Source organism: Colobus angolensis, unplaced genomic scaffold (genome assembly GCF_000951035.1).
Source record: "Colobus angolensis palliatus isolate OR3802 unplaced genomic scaffold, Cang.pa_1.0 Scaffold7, whole genome shotgun sequence".
NCBI lineage: Eukaryota > Metazoa > Chordata > Mammalia > Primates > Cercopithecidae > Colobus > Colobus angolensis.
In genome coordinates, this window is record NW_012120709.1 from 18,718,497 (window position 1) to 18,737,971 (window position 19,475).

Genomic DNA, 19,475 nt, shown 5'->3' on the forward strand with positions numbered 1-19,475 from the left:
GGCTGCAGGACCTGCTGCCACAGCTTGGTGAGAGCTTGGATGATCCCAGTTTGGGAACTGAATGTAAATGTGGTCTGACTTTGTGGTCTCCAGGGTGAGATCTAGAACATTTTGGTAATGCTTTCATAATCCTCCCCCACTCTCAGGGAGGCCCCTCACACTCTCACTGACGGTGAAAACTCCTTCTGTTTAAAAGTTCTTTTTAAAGTTGTCGACTTTCGTCTCTCCTTTTGTGTTTGTGTCTCTTTGTCTATCCCTCCCTCCTTGTTCTTTGTTTTTTTAACAGAGTCTTGCTCTGTCACCAGGCTGGAGTGCAGTGGCGCGATCTCAGCTCACTGCAAGCTCTGCCTGCTGGGTTTAAGGGATTCTCCTGCCTCAGCCTCCCGAGTAGCTGGGATTACAGGCACATGCCACCACACCCAGCTAATTTTTGTATATTTAGTAGAGATGGGGTTTCACCGTGTTGGCCAGGATGGTCTCAATCTCTTGACCTCGTGATCCACCCACCTAGGCCTCCCAAAGTGCTGGGATTACAGGTGTGAGCCACCGCGCCTGGCCTATTCTCTGTCTCTTGTATCTCCCCATGACCTTCAGGGTTCAGACAGTGGGTTGCCTCTCGTTTCCTAAATGCCTATTCTCTTTCTCACCTCTCCAAGTTCAGCTGCAGAGCAGCTGCATTCCTCAGCAGGCAGTTGGGGAGACTCTGCCTTTCTCCGGAACTGCAGCCCCTCTCATCACCGGCTTCAGGTGGTCCCTTTGGGTTCCCACAGCAGTCAAGCTTCCTGCTCATGATTAAAGGGATTCTGGTGCTTGTGAAGTAAAGCACCACGGGCAGAGGCTGATGGCTCAAGCCCAATCCCCAGGTCTCCCGGAGCTGGCTTCCCTGGCAGCCAATCACAGACTTTGCAGGGAGGGGCCATCTCCTTTGTTCTTATGTGTTGCTTCTTTCTTCCTTCCCAGACTCATGTTAATTGCTTTTCTGACATTTTTTCTGGCAAGTGATTTTTGCTGCTGCTTGTGGAAGTGACATGGCAAGCCCACAAGGGAGCGATAACAATGACCTGATGCAGAGCTGAGGAGGCTGGGGCTCCTATACCCCAGGTAGAAGATAATGAAGTTGAGTCAGGAACAATTTGTTCTAAATGGTCAGTGAGATAGGCTCAGAGCCTTCAGAAATGAGAGTAGCCTCTGGCCAAGGCTTTCCTGCGAAGTTATTCCCTTGGCCTTTGTAGTTCTGGCAGATCACCCTTCCCAGTGCAGGGACCTCAGGATGTGGGAACCTGTGCACGGGGCTAGATGACTTCTAAGGTCTTCCAGGAACTTGTGAATGTTGGCAAAGCAGAGTCTAGAACTATGTTGATCCTATCTTCCCAACTACCTGTCAGAACACGTAGTCTGGTAATTCAGCAACTCCATTAGCCCAGATATTTATTCCACTTACTCTGTGCCAGGCATGGTGCTAAGCTGGAAACATAACAGTAAATAGGTCACAGTTCCCACCTCAGTTCAGCTCACAGCCTGCATGGGAGACAGACCCACACTTAGATAATTATAATACAGCCAGGCAGGTACCAGGATCCAGTGACGTATGGGGGTTATTCTGAGCACAGAGGAGAGGTCTCAGGGGCCAGGGCAGGCTTGCCAGAGGCGGCACCAACACTACTGAGTCTTGAATAAGCAGAAATTATAGCTGGGCCAGGCCAAGGGGAGTATAGAGGTGAGGAGGGAAGAGCTGAATTCTTTTCCTGCCTGAACCACCCTGTTTAAGAGCAACATGGGGAAACCAAGCCATATGAAGAGGGGAAATTGACAAGCACAAGTCCCTTGACTTTAGAGAACAAATTTTAATCTCCCTTTCTTTGTACGAGGGTCTCAAACTCAGTATCCAGCCATCCAAGCTCTGGCCTATGGGGATCCTTCACAGTTCCTCCCAGGGGGTCAAGGCAACCCAACATTTCCTGGGGAATGCAGATGAGTTCAGGGCGTGTGCTCATCATGTCCTTGATTGCAGCTGCGTGTGAGTTCACCTCTTACTTGTCAGGATCATCAACAGGAGCTCGGCAGTTGTAATCAGCAATGAGAGTTACACGTGTCATTAGGTTAACAGGGTAACATGGGCCAGGCCAGAAGATATGTCTGCAAGAGGTCTCCCTGGTAGCAGCTATGGCCAGAGGAATAATAAAGGCAAGTCCTTCCCAGGTGGGCACCTCTGCTATTTTCTACTGGAGGCAGGGGCTGAGACCTCGAGTGGGGAAATGCCGACATGGGCCAGTTTCTCTAAGGACTCTGGGGCTCTATTAGCCCCTAGGCTACATTTCTTGACTTTGCCATTGTTGTTATTCCCTTTTCTAGGTAGATAGTGGGATAATGGGAGCCAATGTGGTTAAACTTTTTTAAAAAAAATAAATGTTGGCCAGGTGTGGTAGCTCACGCCTGTAATCCCAGCACTTTGGGAGGCTGAGGTGGGCAGATCACCTGAGGTCAGGAGTTTGAGACTAGCCTGGCCAGCATGATGAAACTCTGTCTCTACTAAAAATACAAAAATTAGCCGGTGTAGTGGCTCATGCCTGTAGTCCCAGCTACTCAGGAGGCTGAGGCAGGAGAATCGCTTGAAACTGGGAGATGGAGGTTGCGGTAAGCCGAGATCACGCTGCTGCACTCCACCCTGAGCGACAAGGGTGAAACTCCATCTCAAAAAAAAAAAAAAATAGTTATTGTCTGTATCGAAGGTATCCAACATGATGTTAATGTGATTTTATGAAAAGCAGCTTTTGCAGCCAAGTAGACATGAACTTGAATCTTGGCTCTGCCATTTCAGCTGTGCAGCTTTGAACACTTAACTTCTTTGAATGTGAGTTCCTCACCTATTAAACGGGGTTGATCATGTCTATTTGTATTTATTTCCAAAGGGTGTTGTGAAGATCCAAGGGGACAGCACATGTAAAGCACATTCTTTTTACCTTTTATCTCCCTGAGCTGAGTGTAGTGGCTGCAGTCATTCATTGAACAATTATTTATTGTCTACCTATTGCTAAGCATTGTTCCAGGTTCTGGGGAAACAGTAAGAACAAGTCTGTGTTCTCATCAAGTTCACATTCTGGTGCGGAAGCTTGAAAATAAGTAAGTAAACTAAGCAGGATAACTTCAGATAGTGACAAAAGCTACAGAGAAAAGGAAACAGGCCCATAGGATAGAAGTGATTTGGTGGGAGGCCTGAAGAGGCTTTAGGGAGCACGGTAGTCTTTGAACCAAGACCTGGAGGCCAAGAAGGAGCTGGGCCTGCGGAGACCCGAGGAAGAGCATTCCAGGCAGAGAGAAGAGCAATGGCACAATGTGCTGAGGTGGGAAAGCATTTGGCAAGAAAGAAGATGTTTGCAGGGGGCGCACTGTGAACTCTGGGGAGTATGGGATGAGGAGAGGAGCAGGAGCGAGGTCCATGCATGTTCCCTAACTCTGTGCTGAGGTGTTCTTGGTGCTGCTGTGAATTTGGAGGGGCTCTTTGGGATATTTTAAAGGTCAAAGGCAAGACTCAACTTCTGTGGGGCTCCATGCAAACTACTAAGCAGTGCAGGATAGCTTGCAGACTCAACATTAGATTGCCCTACTTTTTTTTTTTTTTTCCTTGAGATGGTGTCTCACTCTGTTGCCCAGGCTGGAGTGCAGTGGTGTGATCTTGGCTCACTGCAACCTCCGCCTCCCAGGTTTAAGAGATTCTCCTGCCTCAGCCTCCTGAGTAGCTGAGAATACAGGCACGTGTCACCACACCCAGCTAATTTTTGTATTTTTAGTAGAGATAGGGTTTCACCATGTTGGCCAGGCTGGTCTTGAACTCCTAACTTCAAGTGATCCACCTGCCTTGGTCTCTCAAAGTGCTGGGATTACAGGTGTGAGCTACCGCGCCCAGCCTGCCCTACATGTGTTTTGATAAAACCGTATTTTTCAGAAGCTACATTTTCCGTTTTTGTCATTTGCTATGACATAAAACATGTACTATGGGAAAAATCAGTATGGAATAGGGAATGAGGGTGGCAGTGTCTAATCCAATTCCAAGGTTTGAGAAGTTGCGCAGTGCCCAAAAAGCACACACATCCCATTAGTGAGAAGCTGTGGCTAAGAATAATTTTTGTTTCTATTTTATATGCATTATTTTTTGTAGTAGCTACTACGTTGTTAGGACAGAAATACTTCTTACTTTGGGTCTAGCTACTTAATACACAGAACAGTTAAGTATTTCTTTAGGCCTAGGGTTACTGTGAAAAAAAGCATTGAGACATTAAGGGCGTGATAAACAGACAAGGTTGGAAACTCCGGGGCTAGGTGATGAGCTGTCATGAAATCTTTCTCATTTCAAGCACACAACCTTATATTGTTGCCTTTTCATAGACCCAGGGGTGTGTGTTTCTGTGCATGTGTGGGTAACCTGAAAAGGTCATCTAGATTTTGTAACTGGGAGGGTCCCCAACCTGCCTGACCATTAGGATCACCTGGGGGAACTTTGCAAAAATAGTTTCCTGGCCTCTGCCCAGGGGATTCTAATTCAGTGGGTCTGACATTTGAATCTGAGTTCAAAGATCTCCGCTCTAACTCGCATTCTTCAGCCATCCAGGATGGCCCAAATAGAGCCGGTCCGCCCAGATCTGGGGGTCCTAGTTGTTATACGTTGTGCCTGGGGCCAGGTTGTGTGGCTTTTTCGGATCCCCAGACGGGGAAGGGGGGTGGAGCACGTGTCCGTTGGAACCCTAGCGGAGGTCGGTGCTGGAAGCGCTCATCTCCACCTCCAGTCTGGGTGCGCGGCGTGACTGACCCGAGAGGAAGACGATTCCTTCCGTAGGAAGCCCCTGCCAGGAGAGTCACCACCTCCCAGGCCCACTGGACTCGGACCCGAGCGTCCTCCGGGAGGGTTTCTGGGCGTGGCGGCTGAGCGCAGTTCGGGGAGACGCGGCCACGAGGTGGCAGCAGCGGCCCTCTGGCAGCCACGGTGCGTCCCGGGGGGCGGGGACGCGCCGGCTCCGGGCGGGCGTGGTCCCTCCTGCGGGCGCCTGGGTTGGCCGGGCGGACCCCGGAGAGGGGGAGCCGCGGGGACGCAGCGACAGAGTCGGGGTGCTGGCAGCGGCCGCCCACGCCTCCCAGGGGTTGCAGGCCTGAGCGCCGGGGTTGGACCAGTCTTCCGGGCATTGCACGCCCTGGTTTGGTCTGTACCCATGGTTTGTGGCGGGGCAAGACGTTAACACCGAGGTGCGCCGCGGTCCTCGGCACCAGATGAGGAACCACTGTCTCAATAAGGTGTGACGTGGAAAATTTGTGTGTCTATGTGTGACTTAAAAATATCTCCTTTGCTGACGTCTAAAATGTCACTATTAGAGATGCAGTCTTTTGTCCTAAAGATTGTTCTCTATTCAAGGCCCTGGGAGGGAGCAGTGCATTAGAACTTGAGCTCTTTAGGGTGAGTCAATGATTTAATCTCATCTTTGTCGGCAAGGCAAGGGTTAGCCCTCAGTGCTCAAGACACAAAGAGGACTGAAGGCGCATTAATTGGTACTTGCTAATCAAGCCTTAGAGACCAGAGCGCTCCCTGGGAATTTTACTTTAGAGAGAAAACTCATTGGCCCTGGAGCAGCCCTGTATCCACTTTGTGAATGTTTTAGAGAGGGTTAATGGGGTACTAGCACAGTATGATTAGTTCAGTTCATTGGATTATTACTTCGTAAAAGAGGCAGCATCTTTACTAGTGCTGTAATAAATTATAAAATTATTATCTCCATTTCCGTTCCTTGTAACTTCTTTCTTTGAATTAAGAAAATAGTGTGGTAGGGTACCGTGAACTTTGGAGCCAGAAATTCCTTGCTTGGAGACCCCTCTCTGCCATCTGTTGACTGGCTCTGTAATTCTGAAAAACAGCCTTTCTAAACTTCAGTTTTCTTATCTGTAAAATGGGAAAAATGCCGCCTACTTGGATGGTGATTGTGAGCATTAAATTAAATTCTGAAAGGAAAATATCTGGTATTTGTGTACTGATTTCAGGTCTCGGTGCTGTGTGTGTAATGGTTACCGTGAGAGCTTCCCTGCAATCCAAATCTGTGTGTCTCATTCTCAGTGACACCAGTGATGCTGTTAAACAAGGGCAGTCCGGTTCATGGATTGTCACAATGCAGACTGACATCAAGAGGACCCTGCTGTCAGGTACAGAGGGCACCACAGTGACCAGGGACTGCCGTCCTTTCATACCAGATTTTAGGAGACTTTACCAGAAGGAATGGAAAATGCTGGTGGGCAGTAACATTGAAACAGCATTTGAGGCCTGGTTCTGCACAAAACCTTAAATTCTTCAAGGACTTTGACATTTGTTTATTCTTGTAACAAATTAAAACCTATCCTGTGTGTTGGTTAGAGATCTTCAAACTGTAAATACCTTGAGGCAGGAGTGAGGTTTTAGCTCTTAAAGGACAGGCCCCTACTCTCCTACGTAATGAGTTTCTAAAAATGGATGTGGGCACCAATCAATATTTCTCCGGTTGTCAAAGTCAAGAGTAAACTGGTATTTTTAAGCTCACAACTGTGTAGGGTGAATTCCGTACACTTTTATTTCCCTCTGTTCTCATTTCCTGTTTGAAGCTGATTCGTTTATGGACTTGGGATCAGATTATTCATGCGTTGTTTTTTGATGTTGTATGTCGTCTCTTGGTTCTAGGGTGTTTTTGACACATATTCTGTCTTGTGACCATAGTTAAACAACTATTTTAGACCAACTCTCTGTGTGTAATTGGCTTCAACACTCACTGGTAGTCCTTTGACACTCTATTTTTTCCATTCTTGAGTAATTCTAGGTCATCGTTTGGGCAGTCGAAATATACTTTAAAGTGATTTAAAGAATATGTGAGTGGCAGACATTCTGAGCTCTTTTGGTTGTCTGTCCTCAAAAACTAAACTTATTTGTGAGTAAAATTTTCATCTAGGTGTTTTCCATATCAAAACTCTGTAAGCTACTCCTCCATTGTAGTAGAGACAAAGGTCAGCACAATTTTCATTCCATCTTTCTCCTTCCTTCCCTCCCACCCTCCCTCCCTCCTTCCCTTCTTTCCTTCCTTCCTTCCTTCCTTCCTTCCTTCCTTCCTTCCTTCCTTCCTTCCTTCCTCCCTTCCTCCCTCCCTCCCTCCCTCCTTCCTTCCTCCCTTCCTCCCTCCCTCCCTCCTTCCTTCCACCCTTCCTCCCTCCCTTCCTTCCTCCCTCCCTTCCTCCCTCCCTCCCTTCCTCCCTCCCTTCCTTCCTCCCTTCCTTCCCTGCTTACTTCCTTTTTCTTTTGGTCTGAATGTACGTAGAAAACACTTAAAAATTTGCTTGTAATTTAAAAACTTGTCAGAATATTTCTGGATTTGAGCGTCTCTTGGTTACTTTTACCTGGAACCTGGTGAACTGAGTCCATTCCTCTGTTTCCCCTTTCCCTTTTTGGAAAGTTTTCTTTAATTATATCTTCAGTTATTGTTTCTCTTTTGATTGTTCTAGATTCTTCTTCAGAAACATAACTCTTAGGCTCAATCTCTATTCCTGGTCTTCCACAGCTATCGTCTTCTTTTTAAAGTACTGTATTTTATTGAATCTAAGCTAGTATTTGTTGTAAGAAGCACTATGATTATATGTACAACTAAAGAAGAAAAAATGCTGCCAATTAAACTGTGACATAATGCCATGATTACAGTCCTGTGAAATTGGTAAGTTGCTCACACTATTCTCTATCTTATTTTGATAGACTTCATCTATTTTGAGGGACTTGGCAGTTGCTCCTGCATTTGGTTGCATTGTTTGGCATGTGACAGGCAATTCTTTTTGCATGAGTCTCAGTTACAAAACATAACACAGCTTCTACTTAAGGATACCTTCCTTTCTTGGGTCCTGTCAAGCACTTAGTTTTTCTTAAAAAAAAATAAAATAAAAAGAATTGCAGTGGTTGGTTCAATAATAGACATTTGCTTCAGTAATATCAAATTACATCCTGCTGCTTGAATTCCATGCCTTTCTGCATACATAATAACTTCTTGTTTCAATGCCAAACCATAGTGTAATCTTTTAAAAGACATTTTAAATGGCAATTAAACTCACATGTAATTGCAATAATGTATACAACTCAATTAAAGTGCTAATAACATGAACAGCTGAGACCAAGTTCACCCATGCCCAGGTCTTGATGACTTCACCATGGCAGCTCCCTGGCCCAGGGTGATTGTAAGATGCCAGTGATTGCAAGACTTGGCCTGATTTCAGAAGTGGTGATGTGGCAACACAGACATCTTAGAATTAAGGAAATAGTTTTAATTCTTGGTGCTCTTTCTTGGCATTCCGAAAGTGTTCCTCCAGTTTGCCATCTATAATGCTTTCTTAGTTTTCTGCCATGTCCATTCCACTCATTTACTGCTTCCTATATGGAATATAGGAATGACTTTTAATTATGTTTAATAATTTAATTTTCTTGGGAATATTTTTCTCTTGTTACAGCCAGCTTCCTTTATATCTTTTCTTGAGTCAATTGGCCAAATTCTCTTTCATAAGCCTGAAGCCCCTAATATTTACCCTGAGACTGTATTCTAGTTAGTAGAATGGGAATGCAGGTGATGTGTGTGACATATAGGACTTCCCCATAAGAGCCTTTAATGAGTAGTCCTCTGTTCTCTTTCCCCGCTTCCAGCTGAGTGCTATGAGAGGACAGTGACAACCTTGGAGGCCTCATGGTGAAGGTGGCAGAACCTTTGTTAGCCTGGGTGCTCAGGGTGGACAGCTGCTTTTGCCAACTGGGAACATCTGCCTCGAGCGCTTTTGTAAGTGACAGATAAGCTTTTATTGTACTTCAGCCAAGATACAAACATTGGATGTATTTGTACAGCAGCTAAAGGTACTCTAATAATACATATTCTGAAATCACCACGTACCTAAAATATTTTAACAAAATTCTTGCAATATTTGTATGAGAACTGCTGGATTTTGCTTTCTTAACCAATTTGCTATTGCTACTGGAAAAAGAGAATGAAATGATCTCAAATGAGGTAATAAAATCATTACTGAATTTTAACATTTCCATCATTTCTGCCAAAAATAAAAAAAACAGAAGCAGCTTTAGAATACCATTCTTCTCCAGTGGGTGTGTGCTGGTCTGATTTGCTCGGACATTTGCAGAGGGAAGAACACTTACAAGTAGTAAGGAGCTGAAGTCTGAGTGAATCATATCTGAATATCGTTTAATATTGTTTTGAATAACATATTTTTAAAAACTCCACTCTTTTAGCTAACTGCTTTCTCTTGATATCCTAAAAGTTTTGCTTCACTGTTCATTTTAAAATAATCACAGTTAGGTCTAACATAAACAAGGGAGCCGGCCCCCCATCACACTTTTGTAAGAACATAAAATGTCATCTCACATGCCAGTCTTTGAAGCTTACCCTGATAACAGTTTAACTCAGCTTGTTTTCTATATCTATATGTATTTGTGTGTGTGTGTGTATATATATGTGTGTGTGTATATGTATGGTTTTCAGTGTCAATTTCATAGGGCCGCATTATGTTTTTATATTATAAATGCCAATTTTAAAACATTTTCTTCTGGTTTCTGTAGTAAGTTATCTTCAGAAATGTGCTCTTTTTCTTAGTCTTGCGGGTGATGTTCTGTTTCCCTTATTCTCTTATGGTGAATGCTGTTTTTCCATAGGCTTCATGAGGGTTCCCTCTCCTATATCCCCTCTTCCGCCTGGCACATTGTTTACCTTTAAGCAAGTAGAGCTCCGTGGAGCCTTGGTGCTTGCTTGCTAAAAGAGGAAGTGTAGATTGTGCAGATTGTCCTTGGCTTTGCTCACTGCCCTATTCCTAGGTCTGTAGCTGAAGGGCAGTTGTGCACAGCTCCCCAGAATCGAAGGGCATTCATCTTGTGCAGCCCTGCTGAACTGGCATGGGATCTCCCCCTACCTCTTCTGCCCATTCTCTAACAACCAGAACTGACGGGGGATGTGAAAATCTTACTCTCCAGCACAAACTACCTTTGTGCTTCCTATAAGGCATGCTGTGTGGAGAAAATGCCTTCCAAAACATGATGTGCCATTGGTAATCCTCTTCCGCTTCCTGCTCTGTGGTTTCCCAGTAATTGCATTCTATGAATGGATGTAGATTGAGGGAGAGGTAATAGTTCTCTGGCTCCTGCAAAGAATAGCAGTCATAATAAAGAGCCAGGTTTTCATTTGACTTGGTCCTGCGTCTCTGAACTGGAGGTAGAAAGTAGGAGAGAAAGAAAATGTCTATCATCTTTCGAGACGATGGTGCTCTTCTGTTTTCTAAGAAGAAGCACGGACTGTTTGTCTCAATGCTGCTCAGCTTTAGCAACTTTATTTAGTTAGTAGAACTTCCTTCTAGATTCTGGTAACAGGTTGTTAGTCTTCATTTTCATTATTGTTGTGAGTTTTTGTTATTTTTCTGTATGATAAATAATTTAGGGAGAAGTTTGGAGATCCTTTGTCAGGAACTTCTAGCCAAATGCCATTTTAAACTCTAAGTGGACCTGATTTTATTTTACTTAAAAAAATTAGGTTTGGGAATGAGTTCAGTTTACTTATTCGTCATGTTCTGTTTGCCTTAAACCACTTATGAAGTGTCCATGGGCTCCAAGGTTGCCCACCAATGCTTTTCTAAATCTCATTGCTGCCTGCACCTTTGGAGGAGGCAGGGTGAGTGAGACCTTTTTTGGTAGTGTGTAGCCATGCCAAGCAGTCATCAGATGGTGGGTAATTTCTTTTACCTAGGGTCTCATTCAAGATTCTTTGGTTGTTAATAATAGAAACCAACTACAGCCAGTTGCAGGGGAAGGGAAAAGAGTACATTGTGATACTGGGATATCTTACAAGATCCCAGGACAATTGGGCCTTTTAAGAGTTGGGACCGGGAGCTCTGAAGCTGCTAGGAGCCCATAGTCCTTGTTCATTCTCTTCCTCTGCATCCTGTAAAAGAAACATTAATTGCAAACAAAGTCCTGTTCAGGGTGTACATGTGACTTTGCTCTTCACGTGCATAATGTAAAATGGGTGCCTCATAGCTCCTGAGTTTTCCTCTTGTTTATCCAAGTAATCAGCTCAGATTGATTGGATGCCTCTAAGTCCTAATTTCAGACTCCCAGGGAGAGAGAGAATTGGATGGGCTTGGGTCACGTGATCACTCTAGTCCAGTCGATATGGGTGTGTGTCTGTGTATGAGATGGTACAAGCATGACTACTGGCAGTTGTCAGAGAAAGGGGCTTATTGTGAGCTCAGCAAGTCCCTGCCACCCTTGGCTTTTGGAATCAAACCCCCAGACCCAATCCTAAGGTGAGCAGGAGTTCCTGGCCGTGTGTTCCTTGGGCAGAGTGGAGCACCCGTCTACCCGTTGTGCTGTGGGGTCTTGGGGGGCGCTCGTGAAGAACTGTTGAGTAATTTATAAGACTGCACACCTGCATCTCCAGCTGACTCCCATTACATTTTCCTTGGCGTTGTTCCCACTCCCCTCAATCAAAAAGACTCTTTAATGAGAGATCCACATTTTGCAAACTTTCTTTCTAGCAGAGACGTTATTTGGAAACCAAAGTCTTCCTTCAGTTCTAAAGCAGGACCAATCAAAGTGGACATGGCCCTTCTGCCACCATTACTTTTTTCTATGCAGATAGAAATGGAAATAGGTTTTTCATAGATACATGCAATGGCATTCCGCAGAAATTAGCAGTGTAGGGAGAACACTGGCCTAGGCGTCAGAAGTTCGGATTTTGTTCTTGACACTGCCTTTCATGTAAAACTTGAAGACTTTGGGCAATTTTACAAATCAACCAAAATCTCAGTTTTTAAATTAATAAAATGGGGATAATATTTTCTTTGTTTATCATCTTATCAAGTGCTTTAAATATGATCAAATTTCTATAAATAGAAGATATTCTTTATTACATGCCTTTGCATGGACTATTCATCACTTTCTAACAAAATTGCAATGGTTAATAGAGATTTGAGGTTTGACAGCGGCAGGACAGGTGGGACCATAGAAAGAGTGATTAAATGATCCTTCTAATCATATAGGGTAAGTCAGAAGCAGAGCTGGGGTTAAGGCTTAAACACAGGTCTTCTCCAGGTCCCCGTTTTTTCCAGCAGACCCTCCTGTCTCAGTTTGCAGTTGGCCCGTCCTGATCTGACATAGAAGAGGAGACTCCATGTTGAGATCCAACCACAGCGCTAGGCCCTGCCCGCATGATAAATGTCTTTGCATATCCTGGACAAGACTTTTAGTTAAAAGTGCTGACTGCTTTGTAAATCTGTACGCCTGGGAGATCAGACCTGTTGGCGTTTTCTCCTCTTCCTTCAGTGTGTCATGGGGGTGGAGGGAGAGGTGAGAGGAACTGCAGTAGGCAGGGTCTCAGCAGAAGTGAGGCAGGTCTAGGGGGTGATTTTCTCCTCTGTGCCTTCTGGGGACTTTGTGGGGTGAAATAGGGTTAAACTAAATGACAAAATCTGAAGAAATGAGGCCTCACTTCCTTTGGTTTTGAAGCAGCAGAGGAAATATGACAGGAAAAGCAAAAAGAGTAGGTACCACTGTTAGAGCACGTTCTAGTTTACAGGGGCGTTCATGGGTGCTGGGCCACTGATCTTCACAAGCAACCCCATGGGCCGGATTTTGTTATTGTCACTGTAATCCGCACAAGGATCTGGATAACAAGTCCAGCCAAGGTTAAGAACCACTGCTCTCTGCTTTCCCCAAATTCATGGCAGGGGACAAGTTACCTTCTGACTTATTGCTTCTCAAACTTTAATGTGCATAAGAAATACTCGTGGCTGTTGTTAAACATCAGATTCTGAACCAGGAGGTCTGGGAGGGCCTGAGAGTCTGCATTTCTAATCAGCAACCAGGTGATGCTGCTGGTCCTGGAACCGCCTTTGAATATCTAGGTAATCTGACCAATATACCTCCCTGATATTGACCGCCTGCAGGGCTGGGTGTCACCTGACCCAGGGTCCCCAGCTGTGCTCAGGTGGCCTCTCCCCTTTCCACATGGCCCCCCTGCCTTTCCCCCCACCCTCTTTGCATTAGGGTCCTCCAAGGATCCCATGACAGGCCTTCTGCAAGATGGGGCATGAGAAAAGCTGGTAACTTGGCTTAGTCCAAATCTGAAATCTCAAAACCAGGAAGGAGCAGGCAGGTGAGCCCACACTTGGAGCCACAGCCCCAAGTCTGAGGCTGAAGACCTGAGAGCCCCCCGGCAGGCTGATGGCGCAAGTCCCAGAGTCAGAAGGCCCCAAAGGCCCTGGGGTCTGATGTCCGAGGGCAGGAGGAGAGAAAGCAAAGCATCCCGTGTGGGAAAGGAGAGAGAGAGAGGGGAGGGGGCGGGGGAGCGGAAACTCAGTAAGCTGAATATGCCCCGTCCTCTGTCTGCTTTGCTCTGGCCGTGCTGGCAGCCGACTGGATGGTGTCCTCCCCATTGAGGGTGGGTCTTTCTCTCCCAGTCCACTAACTCCCAAATTCACATCATCTGAAAACACCCCCACAGACACACCCAGAAACAATGCTTCACCAGCCACCGCGGCCTCTCTCAGTCCAGTCAAGTGGACAGCTGGTATTCACACTCACACTCCCAGCCGCGCTGGTGTGGGACTCCGCCTGTTTGTGTGGTTGCACCCTGAGCCGCGGCGCCTCTTCCCTCCCACCACTGGGTCCGCTCCTGCGGCTTCCGGACTGGGCTTCCTTCCAGCACTGCTTCTGGTGCCAGGGCCGGTGCCTTCCAGTTGCCCCATTTGTCGATGTCAGCCCAGTTCTAAGGTCTGCCAGGGCAGGAGGGAGGCTGTGCTGTGAAGACCAGAAAGTCTGGTGTCTGGGATCAGAAGATTTGAGTCCTGCTCTGCTACCTCCCGGCTGTACGACCTTGAACAAAAGTTACCTGACCTGCCTAAGCCTTAGTCTCCTCACATGTAAATGGATGAAGGTTGCTGCCTTAGAGGTTTACTGTGAGATTAAATTAGATGATGTAGGTAAGGTGTCCACATCAGAGACTGGCATGCCCAATAAGCAATCATTCTATTATTGAGGAGGTTGGAACTAAGTGTTTATTGAATATCCAGCATGTGCTATGTGGCAATAAGTGATTTATAGACATCATCTCATTTGAGCCACAGAACAACCCTGCAAGGTACACATGATTTTCTCTACGGTACTGGTGAGGTAATTGAAATCAGAAAGGGTAATGACTCACCCAAGAATGCACAGCAAGCAGGCTCTAGGACCAGAACTTGCATTCCTATTCGTTGAACTTTGAAACCTTTTGCACGTTTCTTTTCTTTTCTTTTTTCTTTTTTTTTTGAGATGGAGGCTCACTCTGACGGCTGGAGTACAGTGACGCCATCTTGGCTCACTGCAACCTCCACCTCCCGGGTTCAAGTGATTCTCCTGCCTCAGCCTCCAAAGTAGCTGGGACTATAGGTGTACGCCACCACGCCTGGATAATTTTTGTATTTTTAGTAGAGAAGGGGTTTTACTATGTTGGCCAGGCTAGTCTCGAACTCCTGACCTCAAGTGATCCACCTGCCTTGGCCTCCCAAAGTGCTGGGATTACAGGCATGTGGGCCCCTTTTGCAGATATCTTTGACAGAGTTATTGCTGGTTTGACAGAGAAGAGGGGCTCAATGAACACTTGTCTTCTTAGATGTTTAGGGGAGGAAAAGCAGCACCAAGAGGGCTGAAAGGCAGCCTCACTGCTCTCCATTTGCCCTTGGAGGACAGACTGGCAGACAGGAGCAGGCAGGTTAGAGATGAACAGCCAGGTCAGAAAGTGACTTTGACGGGAGACACTAACAAATGCTCCCTGTCTGGCCCCTGCCCTGTGAGCGAGGGAATGTGGGGCCTGCAGGAACTATAGGCTTTTGTGTCTTCCTCAAGAGCAAAAACAATTTTTTTTGTGTGTGTGTGCCCTAGTGGGTCAAGAAGGAGCTGGGGGCAGCAGGGTGAGTAGAGTGGGTGGGGAATGAATGAGATTTCCCTATGGTTGAGGCGTGGGATGGAACGGGCACGCCAGCAGGCTCCCACCTGTCTTTGTGCAAAAGAGTCCTGACAGGCCCAAGCTCACCCATCTCATCATCTGCCAGACCCAGGCACTGCCCATCATGAGTCTCTGCCTTTGCCGCCTGTGGTACTAGGTTGCTGATGTGAAATGTAAATCGTGCCTCCAATAAAGCAGCCTGACAGTGGGGAGTGTGCTGATGAGAATGTGGAAGTGAACTGGGGAGACTGCAGGGAGCTGGCAGCTCCAAGTCCCAAATAACGGGCTATGGAGCTTGTCTGGTCTCTTGCAGTGGACTCTTGCCCATCCCAGGCCTTGCTCAGTGGGATGAGGAAACCAGAGAGTGAGGATGGAGACTGAGGCTAGAGACCTTAGATACGGCTGTCCCAGAGACTGGTTACTTAGCCCACTGTCCCCGCCAACCAGACAAGCTGTGGCACAGTGCCCGACATGCTCCTCAGAACGGTGGCAGCATTGCCATGTGCTGCTGTGCAGTAGGAGGACGGTGACGCTTTTTGCACTGCCCTTTCACACCTCTTAGCGCAGGCATTAAGATGAATCCATTTCATGGAGGAAGAGACCGAGCTAAGAGAAGCTCAGCCAAAGTCTCCTGGCTTCCCAGTGACGGCGATGGCCCTATTTTACCTGATGGGAAACAGCGCTCCACCTTACTTCATACCAGCTCTTGTAGCTCTAAAGCTTGTAGCTGTGTATCTTGAAAAATTTGCAGGTTTTACACAATTACAGGGGAAAAAAAGAACTGTGACGTATGCTTCTTTATTTATATAGCTAGATTCATACATTGTTGATAGTTCTATTATGTCTCACAGTTACCAAAATTCTTTTTATCTGAGACTGGGGAGTAAGGGCTTTGCAAAAGAAGAGTCCTCTCCCCTCATCCTTATAACTGCTAAATTGAGATCCTCTAATTCACTTAAAGCTTTATTTATTTTTAACTTTTCATTTTGAATTAATTTCAGTTTTTTAAAAAAAGTTGCCAAAATAGTACGAAGAATTTCCATACACTCTTTAACCCAGATTCCCCCAAATGTTACCATCTTATATAACTTAGAGTATAATGATCAAAATCAGGAAATTAACATTGATAAGATACTATGACGTAATCTGTAGCCCTAATTCGAGTTTTGCCAGTTTTCCCAGTACTGCCCTTTTCTTGGTTCAGGATCCAACCCAGGACCACACATTGCCTTTGGCTGTCACGTCCACTTAGTCTCCTATAATCTGGGATAGTTCTTTAATTTTTCTTTGTCTCTCATTACCTCGACATTTTTGAAAACTGCTGCCCAGTTATCATCTAGAATGTCCTTAATTTGGGTTTTTGTGATGTTTCTTCAAGATCTAAATCCAGGTCATACGTTTTTGGCAAGAATATCACGGAAGTGATGTTGTATCCTTCCCAGAGCATCATATTAAGGAGCACATCATCGATTTGTTTTATTATTGGTGATAACTTTGACTTCCTGTTTAAGGTGGGGACTGCCAGATTTCTCTACCATAAAGTTACTGTTTTTGCTTTGGTAAAGCATTTTGTGGAGAGACACTTTCTAGATACCCTGTTTCTCATCATATTCTACCCACTGATTTTAGGATTCATTAATAATTCAGCCTGAAATAATTATTTATTTTTATTTATTTATTTTTTTTGAGACAGGGTCTCACTTTGTCATCCAGGCTGGAGTGCAGTGGTGCAATCTCAGCTCACTGCAGCCTCGACCTCCTGTGCTCAAGCGATCCTCTTACCTCAGCCCCCCAAGTAGCTGGGACAGCCAGGACCACACCTGGCTAATTTTTTTTTTTTTTTTTTTTTGTATTTTTTTTAGAGACAGGGTTTTATCATGTTGCCCAGGCTGGTCTGAAACTCTTGAGCCCAAGTGATCCACCCACCTTGGCCTCCTGAAGTGCTAGGATTATGGGCATGAGCCACTGCGCCCGGCCTGAAATAACTATTATTGTGGAATTTAATTCACATATAACTATAAAGACAAATATAGGTATAAAGCAAAACTAACAGAACTTTGTAGGCATATTGGCAGGATTGTATCACTTCTTACATCTGGAACACTATTTGTTGGTTCTCTTCCTATTTTGGTCTCATTTAGTACAGTTTAGTCAGTTGTTAAGTACATAAAATGTTGAATATCACATCTTTGCCACTGTGTTTACTTTCAGGAGTGACAATATTTCAGCTGCTGCCTGATCGTTCCATCTGATTCATTCTTGTCTTTCAGAGCAAACAACCCCACTGGAGCTCGGCACTGCCTTCTGAATTTGATCTGAACTTAAGCTCTGTCTCCTCTACTTAGGCTGAAGATATGCGGTATTGCTCTGTGTGCCCCAGCAAATCTGATTTCCACTCAGGACCAGCCTTTTCTTGGTGAATGACTCAGCATTTTACAATCTGACATTTTAAGAGAAGCACTTTGCTATTAAACTGAAGCCATATATTAAAGTTAAACCCCGAAGCAAGCATGGGTCCAACAAAGGTTAGACAAAGATAAGACAATTTGTCACACCTACCAGCCTGCAGTGCACGGCAGGAATGGAATGAGATTCCTAAACCCAAGCAGACTGGGGTCTTTGACTTCTAATTCTAATGTGAAGAAACTCTCCTCTGAGCTGCCTGTCACTCTGGAATCCAACAGACCCTCCCTTGGCTGCATTGGTAAACTTTGCAGAGGGGTTCTGTGCTCTTGACCTGAGGCCCTGGTTAGGACAGAGTATTTTAAGTGTATTTAAAAGTTGAGCCAGGCGTGGTGGCTCACGCTTGTAATCCTAGCACTTTGGGAGTCTGAGGCGGGTGGATCACATGAGGTCAGGAGTTTGAGACCAGCCTGGCCAACATGGCAAAACCTCGTCTCTACCAAAAATACAAAAAGCTGGTTTTGGTGGTGCGTGCTCATAATCCTAGCTACTTGGGAGGCTGAGGCAGGAGAATTCCTTGAACCTGGGGGGCAGAGGTGCAGTGAGCCAAGATCGTGCTACTGCACTCCAGCATGGGCAACAGAATGAGACTCTGTCTCAAAACAAAACAAAAACAAAAAGTTCAACTTTGAAATTGGGAAAATTATAAATTACAAGTGAGTTGTTAATCATTTTTGTTTTGTACTGAGGAAGAATTGATGAAATAGAAAAGAAAGTCTAAAGAAAGCCTTCCTATAAGAGCATCAAGAGGTCAGGCTGTCCATTGAGTGATGGTTCTTCCCACATCATGTATTTCCAGTGTACAGAATTGTTGATGTCTTCCCTGCCCGCAGAAGTTCTGGCTGGGAGGGATGGCTATTTGAGTATATCTCTTTTTTGTCTGTGTTCTACCTATACAGTAGTAGTGATCCAGGGCACTTTCCTTTGTTAGCCTTGCTATGTCTTGCCCTTCCTGAGTTTGGGAGGAGAGGAAGAGGTAATTAGAAGGAGAAAAGGAGGAGAGGGCCATGAATGCCCAACAGGGGGAGAAAGTCAGGGAAATGCAGCTATTTTCTGTCTCTGTCCCTTTCCAATATCCTACCATCTAAATCCTGATACTTTAGGTTCTCTAAATGCTCCAGTGAGGCCCTAGAGCCCCTGGAGATTCAGGCCCACCTCTCCTAGCCCACTGCAAACTTGTTTGTCCCTTACCAAGCAGTCTTAAAGCCATCCCACAGCCCTCAGGCCCTCTCTTCCACAGGCTTGCCAGAGCTGTCTGCTCTTAACTAGAATCTGCATCATGTACTCATTCATCCAGAAATCATTTATTGATGCCTATTCTAAGCCAGTCTAGGGGCTGTGCTAAGTATTGGATATATTTAAAAAAAACCCAGACATGATTCTTACCGTTGTGGAACTCCTGGTTTAGTGGGGGGACGAGTTTTTAAGTAGATAATCATAATGCAGTAATAAGATAGCATTCACTAAGCACCATGTATCCTTTCAAAATCGCCCTACTCATTTGATGCTCGTGATCACCCTAGGAAGCAGGTGCTGTTTTATATATTTTGCTGCAGATGAGGCACAGAGAGGTTAAATAATTTACCTAAGGTCATACAGCTAATAAGTGGCAGAGCTGAGATTTGAACCCAGACGAGCTGGCTCCAGAGGTCAGACGTTTGACTGGTGAGCTTTACTGCCTCGAAGTGGGTCAAGCATGGTAGTGGGTATCCCAGGTGTTACAGGCACATGGGGCAGGGCCTGGTGGAGGTGGTGGGGTGGTTGAGGGAGGTCTGGGTCTGGCAATGTGTAGGAGGTAGCTCAGTGGGGGCCTGGGCAGCTGAAGTTTCCTTCCCTCCCTCCTTTGTTTTTCCTGCCTTCAATATTTCCTGAGCATGTGTTCTGTGCTGGGCAGGCTACTAGGTACTGGGAACCAAGGATGGGCTTAATGTAGCTTGGGAGACGCTTGTACACACCCTACTTGCAAGAGCCATGTGGTCAGTGTTCTACTGGCAGCATGGA

General features: G+C 45.6%; 1 protein-coding gene and 1 long non-coding RNA gene across 2 annotated transcripts; both read left to right on the top strand.

The window, feature by feature from the left end:
- The first annotated feature begins 4,607 nt into the window (after nt 1–4,607).
- LOC105501200 lies at nt 4,608–6,550 on the top strand. The gene is made up of 3 exons (XM_011927031.1): nt 4,608–4,748; nt 4,928–5,235; nt 6,095–6,550. The coding sequence occupies exons 1-3, from the start codon at nt 4,608–4,610 to the stop codon at nt 6,318–6,320; spliced, it is 675 nt and encodes a 224-aa protein (XP_011782421.1). The 3' UTR covers nt 6,321–6,550.
- A 946-nt stretch (nt 6,551–7,496) lies between these two features.
- On the top strand, nt 7,497–9,058 carry LOC105501031. The gene is made up of 2 exons (XR_001000121.1): nt 7,497–7,706; nt 8,678–9,058. It is a non-coding gene; the product is annotated as an uncharacterized LOC105501031 (long non-coding RNA).
- Nucleotides 9,059–19,475: the final 10,417 nt, after the last annotated feature.